The sequence below is a fragment of the Urocitellus parryii genome, chromosome 11 (genome assembly GCF_045843805.1).
Source record: "Urocitellus parryii isolate mUroPar1 chromosome 11, mUroPar1.hap1, whole genome shotgun sequence".
In the NCBI taxonomy this organism is placed as follows: Eukaryota; Metazoa; Chordata; class Mammalia; order Rodentia; family Sciuridae; genus Urocitellus; species Urocitellus parryii.
This window is the reverse complement of record NC_135541.1, coordinates 44,234,474-44,247,184: the sequence shown is the minus strand read 5'-3', so window position 1 is coordinate 44,247,184 and position 12,711 is coordinate 44,234,474. Positions and strand designations below refer to the sequence as shown.

Here is a 12,711-nt window from a genome sequence, read left to right as displayed (position 1 = left end):
CGATTCTCAGCACCACATATAAATAAATAAAATAAGGGTCCATCACCAACTAAAAAATTATATGGAAAAATAAATAAATAAATGTATTATGCCTATTTTAAAAAAGTAAAAACCATTTTAAGTTCATAAACTAAACAGGAAGAGATAGCACGCTACATTTGACTCACAGGCCATAGTTTCTTGATCATGTTCATTAATTATTTTACTATAAACACAGTGCTTTAAAATAAAACCTAATTGTTAAACTTTTTATAAAAAAGTTAATATTTATGAAAAAAATATACTAAAGACAAGCTGGACATGTGATGCACACCTGTAATCCCAACTACTTAGGTGGCTAAGGCAGGAGGATGGCAAGTTTGAGGCAGCACTGGGCAACTTAGCAAAGCCCTCTCTCAAAATAAATTTTTTTAAGAAAAGGATTGATTATGTACTTTAGTGATAGAATGCTTTCTAGCATATACAAGGGCCTTTGGTTCAATTTCCAGCTCTACATACACATAAACATTAAAGACAAATAATACCAAAAGGTATCAGGCCTGCTGAATTAACACAGGGTTATGTTTTGCCAATGGTGAGAGTAGTGTTTCAAAGCGTCCATTTTTCACTGATTAGTATTGCATAAAACCAAAGTGGAAATATCTGCTGTTCATTTCAAAGTTCTGTGTTCAACCCTTAGTCAGAATAATTCAAGCCAGGAAGTTAAAGAAAGAAAGTACATATCAATTTCTTTAAGCACTGAAAATAAATCTTCAAATGGCTTACATCAACATGTAGTGCTAAAATTTGGGTTCAATATGATTTTTTAAGATATTAATCATGACCTAAATATAATCTTTTGCAGTGACTAGAGACTAATCTATCAGGCCAGACTCAAATAGCAATTACTGGGCTGGGGATGTGACTCAGTGGTACAGTATGTGCCTTGCATGCACAAGGCTCTGGGTGATCACCACCACCAAAGCCAAAACAAACCAACAAACAGAAAAACAAACAGCATTTACTACGGGTCTTGTCTGTTCCAGTCCTTTTATATTCCACCAGCAGTAGGTAACACCAACGTCACAGATGGAGAAATGGTTTAGGAAGTACAGTGATCTATCTAAGTTCCAAAGCTGAAGAATGGAGTAGGGGTGCAGAGCTCCCTGTCTCTGGTCCAGTTCTCTTTTTAGGATACCATGATCCCTTCCTTCTCTAATATTTCATGAGTCAATGCAGCTCAGGGAAAAGAATCATACCACAGCTGGTGAAGTCGGTATCCGATGAATGATATGATGGAGTTGGTGCTAATGGTATCTCTTGTGAACTGAAGGAGGCTTTTGTTGAATATTTTTGCTCTTTCATCTGGCTGGCAGCCTACGAAAGGAAGGAAAATTAGATGAACATCAAAGACTGACAGGAGTGGTAACAAGATACCGAGATAAAGGTACATTCCAATACTGTCTTTTGAGACTTAAGGATGGGGAAAGTGGAAAGAGTAATTAGGTTGATTTTTGCCCCATGCTTCCCTGTTAAACTTTGTAGGTAAGATGCTTTAGTGAAGGAAGAAAGGAAGGAAGAAAGCTGAAGGTACTCTATCATTGTGGTCTGTATATGAAGCTGGGCTGGAGAAAACCAATATCAAGTCCACATGTCTGTCTGAGCTCAGTGAAAAACAATCTATGCTGCAGATTTTCTGAACACTGTCTGTCTCTGCAGGATACACAAACAATAGTCAAAGATACATTAGGTAGGTTAATAAGCAACACCAGGGGAAGGAAGGGGAAAGAAATATCCAGAGAACGCCTACTAAATGTCAGGTACATCAATTACATTTAATTCATCTAAAAGGAACTGTCCCTTATTCTCCTTTGATACCAGTGCCTGGAAAATAGCAGGTACTCAATAAATGTTTGATAAATGAATGAGTGAGTGAGTGAATGAATGAACAGGTACAGAAGATCAAAACTAAAGACATGGGAAACTCAGGGTTGGAAGTTAACGTGCAATTGAGTGACCTATGGGGACTTCTGTGTGAGCTTTGGAAAATTAACTTGTAACTCTGGATTTTGCTGATGATACCCCCAATGAATATTAAAACACTGAGAGAAGACAAAAGGACTTTCTTAACTGCTTGCTTAACAGGCAGTTAAGAAAGAGGCAGTGACCTGACCTGCCTTCTGGATTTGTAGTTAGTCAGGGAACCCATCCCCAGCTGGAGGATTCTGGTGGACGTAGTGAAGCACCAGGCTGATCCTGGAGTCTAGAAATAGGACCAAGAACTGCTCCAGAACATTTCGAGATTCTGCCATGGAAGGGCTGTTTCTCAGCACAGGGCATCATGCTTCTAGTTTTCAAAACACTTGTATATCTGTGAACCCATCAATCAATGTACAGCCCTGAGAATTAGTCGATAATATTTTGTTTTGATAAATCAAGACACAAATGTCAAGTGACAACCCTCAAATCACATAGCTAATTTCAGTAAGAGGTAGACTGAAAGTCAGTAGGTGAAGAACACTACAAGTTTCAAGCATTTACCAAAGAGCTGCTAGGCCATAATTCTATGGGGGTTTAGTTTTTTCCTTGCAGTTTTTCTATCATGATCATTTAATAGTGACTATACATATATTTTAAAAGACTCAGTTGTATACTGAACAGTGATTTTAAAGAGAGAAAAGTGGAAAAAAGACAACAAAGGGGTTAGTACCAGAAAACTGAGCACTGAAATAACTGAGATAGCCAGCTGCATAGAGGATCACATCTACCAGCCTCCTTAAGGCAGGTGTGCCCAGAAGTCCTGGTCAGTGGGTGTGTAGTTTCCAGGTCATTCTCTTAAAGAGAAAGATTCTGCCTTTCCCTCCAGCCTGGCTGAAATGCAGCTGTACTGTTAATAAATACAGCAGCCATCTTAGACCAGAAAATAGATGTCATGATTGGATGGATGTAATCCAGTAAGAATGGTTATCAGATAAGAGGTTCCATGACACTGTGGAGACACAACATCATGCTGAAATTGATTACACCCAGATTGCCTTGTGAAATAGAAGCTTCTTGCAGCAATTGAGTCTGTATTTTAATTCATATAGTACTTTACATCCAGCTTTCACTTTGTATCCTCTCAAGAAAGAACACGCATTCCCAACAAACCTAAAGGCAAGCTACAAGTTTTGTTGTTGTTTTCTAAAAAAACATATGAATTTTATAACAGAAAAGTACAGAGTAAACAGTTACTAGATTAGAACTTTTATAAAAGCAGAGAATGGTTGTAGCTCTTCTCTGTAACCCAGTTCCATGTAGCCTCTGGTGCTTAATAAATGACCAATAAGGGTTGGGGTTGTGGCTCGGTGGTAGAGTGCCTGTCTGGTACGTGTGAGGCACTGGGTTTGATATTCAGTACCACATAAAATATATAAATAAAATAAAGGTTTTATGTCCATCTACAACTAAAAAATATTTTAAAAAATACATACAGGTAGAATTGAATTCAATTTAAAAATAAGAAAATAGGGGCTAAGGATGTAGCTCAGTGGTAAAGCACTTGTCTAGCTTGTATAAGGCCCTGGGTTTAATCCCCTGCACTGCAAAAAACCAAACCAAAAAACAATAAAAATAAGGATACAGTCTATGGAGATCAAATGGAACATCTAACCATAGATGCATAGGCAGAACAACTGCTGGTAGGTGTGGTGACAGGTAAACTTGGTCTCCTGTGGCTCATCCATTAGCACAAAATCAAACTACTAAGTATGGAGGAGAAGAGAATGGATTTGCTATCGTGTATCACTATAATAGATTATAAAGCTGGAGTGGATTTTGCACGTCATCCAACCCAATTAAACCAGTGATTCTCAACCCTGTCTCACAACAGGAATACCTAGGAAGTTAAAAAAAAAAATATATGGATCTGGACCCTTCCCTCCATTCCAGACCAAATAAATAGCAAAGGGTATGGAATCCAGGGAAAGTGTTCCTCCCTCTTCCTTTCTTTCTTTTTAAAAATTGAGACTTATTGTTTAAAGTTAAAAATGATGTTTTGCTGTTGTTGTTGTTGTTTTCCTTTTTGGCACTACAGATTGAACCCAGGGGCACTCTTAACACTGAGCTATATCACCAACTCTTTTTATTTTTGATTTGGGGACAGGGTCTTGCTAAGTTTCCAAGGCTGGCCTGGAATGTGTGATTCTCCTGCTTCAGCCTCCTGAGTAGCTGGGATTATAGGTGTGTGCCACTGTCGCTAAGAATCATGGATTAACTCAGAGCTTCTGAGAGGTTCATAGACAGAATTCTGGGAGTTGTAAAACCTCTGTGGTTATATCAAAATTATACTTATTAGAATTTTTTGAAGAAAAGTGTTCCACTTTTTCAGGTCCCCATGATAAGAAAAAAAAATCACTACTTAAAAGAAGACATGAATTGCTAAATTTGCTACCACTAACTTAACCTCCTCATCTGTAAATTGAGAGTGATGCATCTGTATTTTGCAAGGTTATCATGAAGGTCAGGGATAAATAAATAAATATAGTACTATGCCAGGAATAACCTAGGAACCCAATTAAGAATAACTATTAATTTTAATTTTTATTTTTTTCTGAAGGGACAGGTCTTCCTGACCTGAGCTGGGTGGAGATGGAACCCAGGGCTACATACATGCTATAACTCAACCCTATTAATGCTTTCTTTCTTTCTTTCTTTTTTTTTTTGGTCCTCTTTTGACATGCTAATAAGCTGTCAGGAGCTTCTCACTGATAATCTTCAGGGATGGAAAATTCCATTTCCATGAAGAAGCTCATGCCATTTGGAGCAGCTTGAACAGTTGGGAAGATCTCTATAATGAGCTAACCTGGCCTTGCTGCAGATGCTGTCCCACTGATCTCTGATCATTTCTCTTCTGCAGCCACAGAAAAGGCTTATCATTTTCCCAGAGGAAAATGCTTTAGACATCTCAGCGCACATTTTTAAGAAGGGAGAAGAAAAGCCAGATCATGTTAGGATTTACCTCAGCTCAAAAATTCAATGGTTATGAAATTTTAGAGATGCTTTATACATGACTTGAGATGAACAATAATATATAAAATGCTAACACATTAACAGGATTTGTAAACACATCACGTAACACAAAAATCTGGTTTTAAATGAAAAAAAAATTGCTTATGAGTTTCCATTGAACTTAATTTGATTATTTTGCAAGGTTCTTTTTATGTTTGTTGATTGGTTGGGTTTTTAAGGTGCTAGGGATCAAACCCAGGGCCTTATACATGCTAGGCAAGTATATAACCATGGAGCTATGTCACTCCTGAGCCTACCTACATCTTTTTTTTTTTTTTTTTAAATTTAGGCTTTTAGCATAGAATTTCAGAGAATTTTCAAAGGGATTTTCTTTGGCAGTGTTTGAAATATCATACACTCCTGGTGAGCTCTAGTTACCTACAGTTTCTGAAACATACAAATAGTGAATAATGGAAATTTTATTTTTATTTATTTATTTATTAAGTGAGAAAGGATTTTATCTTATGGTAATCACCTCCACTTCTTCTAGAATATAGTTTATATTGCACACCACACCAGTAGAACAAAACCTAAGTACAAGTTACATACATCATCAGTTGGGTACTCCAGTGTCTTCTGATAGTCTGCCACCACACCTTGACCAATCATCTGGGACAGGTCTTCCTGAATCATGAAAGATGAGATCAGTTAGTGACATAGTAGGGCTCAGTGGCATTTTCCAACTTTGGCAGTTAGTTACCATTTAACAGAGAAGAAAATTACCAAGACATGTCAGAATCCAATGCATAGCCAAAGGACAGCTTATTAACTGAAGTGATACTTTATAAATTGGCCAGAATGTTAAAGTCTGCCTCCCACCACATCTTACCCTTTTATTATAGGCAAATTTGTAGGGGAAAGTATCATCTGATTACTTAGTTTAAGGCATGAATTTTTGCATTTGGGTGGGGGCAAGACAGGAAACATGGAGAGACACTGATTTGGACAAGAGAAAGCATTAGTCTGCTCTGGTGCTTGGAAAATCTGAGAGACCACTGGCTGGGGTCTAGCACTCAGAATGTGGGAAGGGAAACTGATCTGGAAATAAAAAGAAGTTCCTTGACTCTGCACACCTAAGCAGATTACTTGACCTCTTTAAGCCTCAATTTCCTCATTTACAAAATTGGGGGGAAAAAAAAGAAAAACAGTAGTCAGACTTTAGGGCTACTAAGAGGATTAAATGAAGCAATATATGAAAGCACTTGGCATAACATCTGGCAAATATCAGCATTTGATGACGATGCTTGTTATGACAGTAAATGGAATTGAGCTATGTTCCTGAATGCAGGGTGAATTGGTCAGAACAAAACAATGACCTGGACAGGACACTTTCTCCTTTGGGGAACGTTGGAATAACTATCTGATGTTCCCTTCTGTGACTTCCTTTTCTGGGCTTATTCACATACCCATTTCTCAATAGGCTCCCGCCAGATTTGTAACAACACACAGATAACAATTGGGTTATGCCCAGCTGCTCCTTATGAGATTAGGTAACAAGGCATCCTGCCTCACTGGTTCTCTATTGGTTTACACCCTGAGAAATTTAACCCCAGCACACAATCCTGAGACTGAAACCTAGGTCCCCTCGATGGTTGTGACTACCTTAGCTGACTTATTTTATAGGGCTGGACTCTTCTCACTCATCTAAATTCTTTTAATTTCTTTCTTATGGGGCAAAAATCTTAGAATCCATGTTTCCCTCCCTTAAACTTTGTTCCTGAATAGATCATAAGACATAAAATGACATAAAATGAACATCACATCCCATAATTCTTCCCTGAGCCCTTGGGAGGTAGCCCTTCATGATCATTTATCATTATTTATGCAATATTGTACTGTTTCCTTTTAGGTACATCTCCCACGCACAAAATGAACATCTTTGCTCCCTCAGGTAGACTCTGAGCCAGACAGGAAAGAAAGGATTAACAGTGAATGTAACTCTCTGTCCTCTATTTTATAAAGGATCATAGTTAAGAACAGAGAAAAAAAACATGGAAAGGTTGACAAGACTAACAGGTGCTTTTTTTAGAGTAAAAACTCCAAATTGTCCTATAAATAGAAACCACTGATATTTTTCCTTCTCGTGTGAATCAAACAGAGGGAGCAAAAGTAAGAGTCTCCTACAAAAATGTAGAAGGAGTGAGTGAGGAACTGAACTTCTGAAAAGGTGTTAGAAATAACCAAGGTGCTCAGGTGCTGCAGGAAATCAAACCTAGGTCTGACTGTACTTGAAAGCCGGTGGGCAAGGCATTTACTCCTGCCAGAAGGATGTGCTACAGGGACCTGGTTAGCAAGCAGGCTACATCCCTAATGCAGCACTGCCCTTCACCCCAACTAGAGGAGCTTAAGGGTACCGTCAACATGATTAGCTCATTTTAAACCTGGGGTGGACAAAGGGCTATAATTAAAATGGCTAAAATTGAATACAACTAAGGCTAAATGTTATATTCTGAAAATGGACTATCTTTCTATTTATCACAATGTCTGGGCCAATCTCATTTCTCAGGCTGGCTACCCTCAGCCCTCTGAACCCAGGGAAGGGGTTGGTAGTACTGAGGATGATAATAACGACAGCTGGTTTCTACTGAGCACTGACTCTGTCCCTGCTTCTGAGCTAGGCTCATTACACATTTACTGATGTACACGATAATGTACTATTATAATTTCTTTTTAGAGTAGCAGCAACTGAGGCACAGAGAAGCTAATTATTTGCTAAGCCAGAAGTTAACCCAGACACAACTTGCTCCCAACCAAGAGCAAATGGCAAGGAGAAGGGAAAGCACTGCTGACCTCCAACAACACAGGAGGCTCTTAGTCAGCGATTCCATTATTAGGTTCAATGCTGGGTCAGAACAAGTCATGCCTGCCTGTTTTGAACTTGGGATGGGGGAAGAAAAATAAAAACCATCAGAGTGGGGCAGGGAGAGGGAGCATGGGAGGAATAGATGACCTCTAGATAGGGCAGAGGGGTGGGAGGGGAAAGGAGGAGGCACTGGGTTAGAAATGATGGTGGAATATGATGGACATTATTATCCAAAGTACATGTATGAAGACATGAATTGGTGTGAATATACTTTGTATACAACTAGAGATATGAAAAATGTTGCTCTAGATGTGCAATATGATTTATAATGCATTCCTCTGTCATATATAAGTAAAAAAAATAAAAAAAAGATAAGGAACCATAAAAAAGAAAAGAAAGAAAGAGAAAAACCATGGCCACTACAGTGACCTTGGGTCACTTTCTTTTGTGTTTAAATATCTATTTAGAATTTGCTAATCTCCTATATGTCAATCTCCCAACTATAGGAGATTACTGAGTCAGTACTCAATATTATGCACCAGTGGACTCCTAGTGCCCTAAAAGCTGAGTCTGGGGACAATCCAAGATGTTAACTTTGCACAGAGAGCCCCTAAATAAGAAGACTGAGGAAGCATATGGAAAGATCATGTTGTTTCATGAAACAGACTGATATGACACATTCTTTGGTATTATGTTATAACCCTCAGGACAGTACTGTAGCTCTTAAAAGATGATGCTTTGTGGGTCAGGGAAATTATTTTGATCAATAGAAGGCACATCTGAGCTGGGCATGCCTACAATCCCAGCAACTCAGGAGGCTGAGGCAGGAGGATTGCAAGTTCAAGGCCCATCTGAGCAACATAGTGTGGTCCTGTCTCAAGATAAAAAATAAAAAGGGCTGAGGACATAGTTCAATGGTTCAATTCCTAGTATCATCAAAAAAAAAAAAAAAAAAAAAAGGAAGACACTTCTGAATTTCTGAGGGATAGACATAAAAGGCAACAGGGAATATATGTGATAGATGGTAATGACAGAAGTGTCTTGCAGCAATGCCTACAGCTGGTTGACTTCAGTCCCAAATCTGGGTGATCAAAACACCTCATCTAATTGGTCTAAGGGTAGACATCTGAACCAAACAAGAACATCCTACAGATTTTCCAAAGTGGACCCAAGGGAAGAGTCAGCTCCTTTGCATTGGACAGGCTTCTGGTAGCCACAGTCACACCATGCTGAAGAAACATGTCTGCAGCAGAAAGGAATCGACAAAAAAGCAGAGAATCCCCCTTGCAGATCCCTGGTTCCAACTGTCCCTGAGGCTCAGTGGGACAATCCTGCCCTTCCTGTGTGGGGGTGTAAGGAGGGCAACCTGTAGCTTTTCAGCAAATTTCCCTTTTTGCAGGAAAAGAAAAGTGGGTGATTTTATGAAAATCGAAGGGATATCAGTAGACCAGAGGAATGGGACCAGGGAAAAGGGAAGGGAAGGAGGAAATACTAGGGAATGATATCAACCAAATTATATTATTATATTGTGTGCACATATGAATATGTAACAACAAATCCAATCATTATGTATAACTATAATGCACCAATAAAAAATGTGAAAAATTTCCCCTTTTGCTTAAATAAGGTCAAATTGAAGTTCTGTCATTTGTAGCCAAGAGATTCCTGATTAAATTGGGGTGAAGACCATCTCTCCCAGAAGGGACTTGGGACAACAAACTCAGATGCATTCAAATGGCAATGAATGAGGTGAAATGAGTATAAGCAGCACACTAGTGAGGGAGTGATCAGACCAAACAATTCATATTCAACAAGTTTTAAACACGCCCATTAGACAAACAACAAACACAAATGTCTGCTGTTGAGTTTTGGGCTTCCACTTTGTAGCCCTTGAATAGACTAGAAAAAAATAACCTTTGCCTGGATCAGTCTCAGCCTAATTCTGATTCATCCAACCACCTAGATTAGGTGAAATTGCCTTAGCACAACACCTTTCTTTGCCTTTCAAAAATACTTGTTAACAACAAGAATTACTTACTTACATATTTATTTACTTATTTATTTTGAGATGGGGTCTTGCTATGTTGCCCAGGCTAGCCTGGAATTCCTGGGATCAAGTAACCCTCCTGTCCCAGTTTCCTGGTACCTAGGACTACAGGTGTAGGCTGTTGTGTCCAGGTAAGAATTACTTATTTAGCAGCTGGGTGGGGTGGTAATCCCAGTGCCTTAGGAGGCTGAGGCAGGAGGATTTCAAGTTATAGACCAGCCTCATAAATTTAGCAAAATCCCATTTCAAAATAAAAAAAAACAAAAAAGCAGGGACATAGCTCAATGGTTTAAAGTCCCATCCTCAGTACCACATCCACCCCGAAATATATATGTGTATGTGTATGTAAAACTTATTTAAAGTTGGATGCAAATCCTAGCTGCAACATTCAATAGTTGAATATCTCTGCCCCTCAGTTTCCTTATCTACACTATAGGGATAGGAGCAGATCAATCTCCTATAACATATGAATTAGAATGGTGCCCACTGCAGTGCACGGTACATGCCAAGAAAGTCGGCTACTTTATTCTCAGTAGTTCTGAAGGCAGCACCCGGGTATTGTCCACTCCACAGGCACTGTGGCTAGCTAGCACCATGCCCAGGACATAACGGGCCCTCCATACAAATTCTCCAGAAAACAGAGTGCCATAAGATCATGCCTGAGCAGTGCTGGCTTCCATGGGGTCTGGGACTCAGAAGATGGGCCCTCAGCTAGGGGGGAGAAACGATGAGCTCTGCACTGAGTGTCACATCATTTCACTTCTTTGGCGTCTTAGTGCTAAGAATTACGATTATAAGATTACTTTCCCAATTTAGAAAAAAAATCTGATAGTAAGTAATTCCATCCAGGCAAGCTAAATTTCAAGTTGAATAACAAGTCTCCACAGCCCCAGTTAAAGGGAATGGGAGTAAAGGTGAGCAGATGTCAGAGGTGTGACTCTGTTACAGATGGGCACCTGTATTTCTACTGTCTTTGAGTTCATGAGGTTACTTTCCTTGTTGTCATCCTCATGTCTCCAAATTATCTTCATTTGTCACAAAGAAGGGAACAGAATGGAAGAAAAAAAACAAAAGCTTTTCTTTCCTTTTTTTATTCAGTGCGGGGGATTGGACTCAGGGCCTCACATGCAAGTTGTGCTCTGCCACTGAGCTACACCCCTGCCAAAGCTTTTCTCTTGTGATTTTCATGAAGGAAGTAAATTTGACCGTGAATCTACCGAATTTTTTCTGACCAGGAAAACAGAACTTATCCTACACGCAAATCTCAAAGTGTTTTTCAGAAACAGAAAAGATAAAGAATGATGAGCTGTGAAAAATGTCACATATTTGAATGCACTTGAACTCTGCCATTGCCAATTTGCATACTGTCACAAAAGAGAGGCTCCTGCTGACTCAGGCACATTCTCCTGCCCTCACAGGGAACTAACTCTCAGACCCTTGCTATAGATTCCATTTTCATAGTAGGTTGAAACAGAAAATAAGATTCCCAGTGACATCTGCTCCCAATAGCCAAAGCAGAAATCCAGCAGTTCTTGATGGACTGCAAATTGGGGGTCAAAATGGATTTTAAATATACAGTTCAGGACCTTGTTTTAAAAATGAACAGGATATTACATTTGGGAATTCCAGCCTTGAAGTAAAACCTAACAAGGAGCTATAAGCATTAGAAACACATTTTAAACTTGAATGCCAGCATTTTCAAAAAAGGAATATTTTAAATTAAACATGGGAATCAAAATTGATAAATTAAGCCTTTATCAAAAATCACATGCTATATTATTCCCTTAAAAGTTAAAATTCAAAACTGAACTCATTATGGTCTCCCACAAATCTGGTTTTACCTTTTTTTTTTTTTTTTAATTGTGACAATATCAACCTCTTGCCCCTCCAGGTTTAAAATCACAGCCTGATCTTGCTGACTTCTCTCATGCCTGCTTTCATTGAATCATTTCCAAGTACTCTTAATTCTAGGGACACAACATGAAGCAAAGTAGTTTCTTCTCTGACTGCAATTTCATAGGTCAGAAACCTTTGGAGTAAACTTTGGGGATGCAGAATTACCTCTTAAGGGGAACAAGTAACTAAGACCAAAGAAATATTAAGTTGGAGCAAACTACTATTGTTCCAGCATAATTCATAATTTGCTACTTTGCAAGTCAGGAAATGGTTAAATATCAGCAATGTCAAAGGATTCAACACATTAACTATAATTGTGCAAGCTATCACCACACATTATTAGAAAAATGTCATATAGGAAGAGTCATTTTAACACTGAAAATTTAGGTAGGACACAAATTAAAAAAAAAGTCCTTCAAATTGAATAGATAAAGCTTTATGAAGAATGCTATATGGTTATTACTTTTCATTCTAAGCCACACATGGGTCTAATAACTTTAGTAGTATTTGGACAGAAGAAAGAGGTTAGGTGTTGGAGTCTGAGGGTGGTTCATATCCTGGTTTTCCTATGTTAGGTTATGTACTCTCTGAAAAATTGACTTCTTTAAGCTTTATCTACCACTGAGCTACAACCCCCAGACCTTCTATTTTGTTTTAATTTTGAGACAGGGTCTCACTAAGGCTGGCCTCAAACTTATGATCCTCCTGCCTCAGTCTCCCGTCACTGGGACTATTGGCATGCACCATGGCCCCCAGCGGACTTCAGCTTCTTTATGGGTTAATAGCAACTATCTCTTTGTAAAGCATTGTGGCTATGCTGCCTTTCAGTCTTTGAAAGTCAGTGAGTCCAACACTGAAGGCTTTGAGTCCTTTATCATGGCATTTACAGGCTCTTAGCCTTTGGGCAAGTAAATTCACTTCTAGCATGCTTAGGTCT

At 38.9% G+C, this 12,711-nt stretch overlaps 1 protein-coding gene across 1 annotated transcript in view; it reads right to left on the bottom strand.

The window, feature by feature from the left end:
* The window catches only part of Patj (PATJ crumbs cell polarity complex component), a 331,415-nt gene that overhangs the window by 65,186 nt on the left and 253,518 nt on the right, over positions 1-12,711 (bottom strand). The window contains exons 32-33 of the mRNA XM_026407227.2: positions 5,578-5,652; positions 1,239-1,356 (exon numbers count right to left, since the gene is read on the bottom strand). Coding sequence (XP_026263012.2) covers positions 1,239-1,356; positions 5,578-5,652 — 193 coding nt within the window. The remainder of the gene's footprint in view (positions 1-1,238; positions 1,357-5,577; positions 5,653-12,711) is intronic.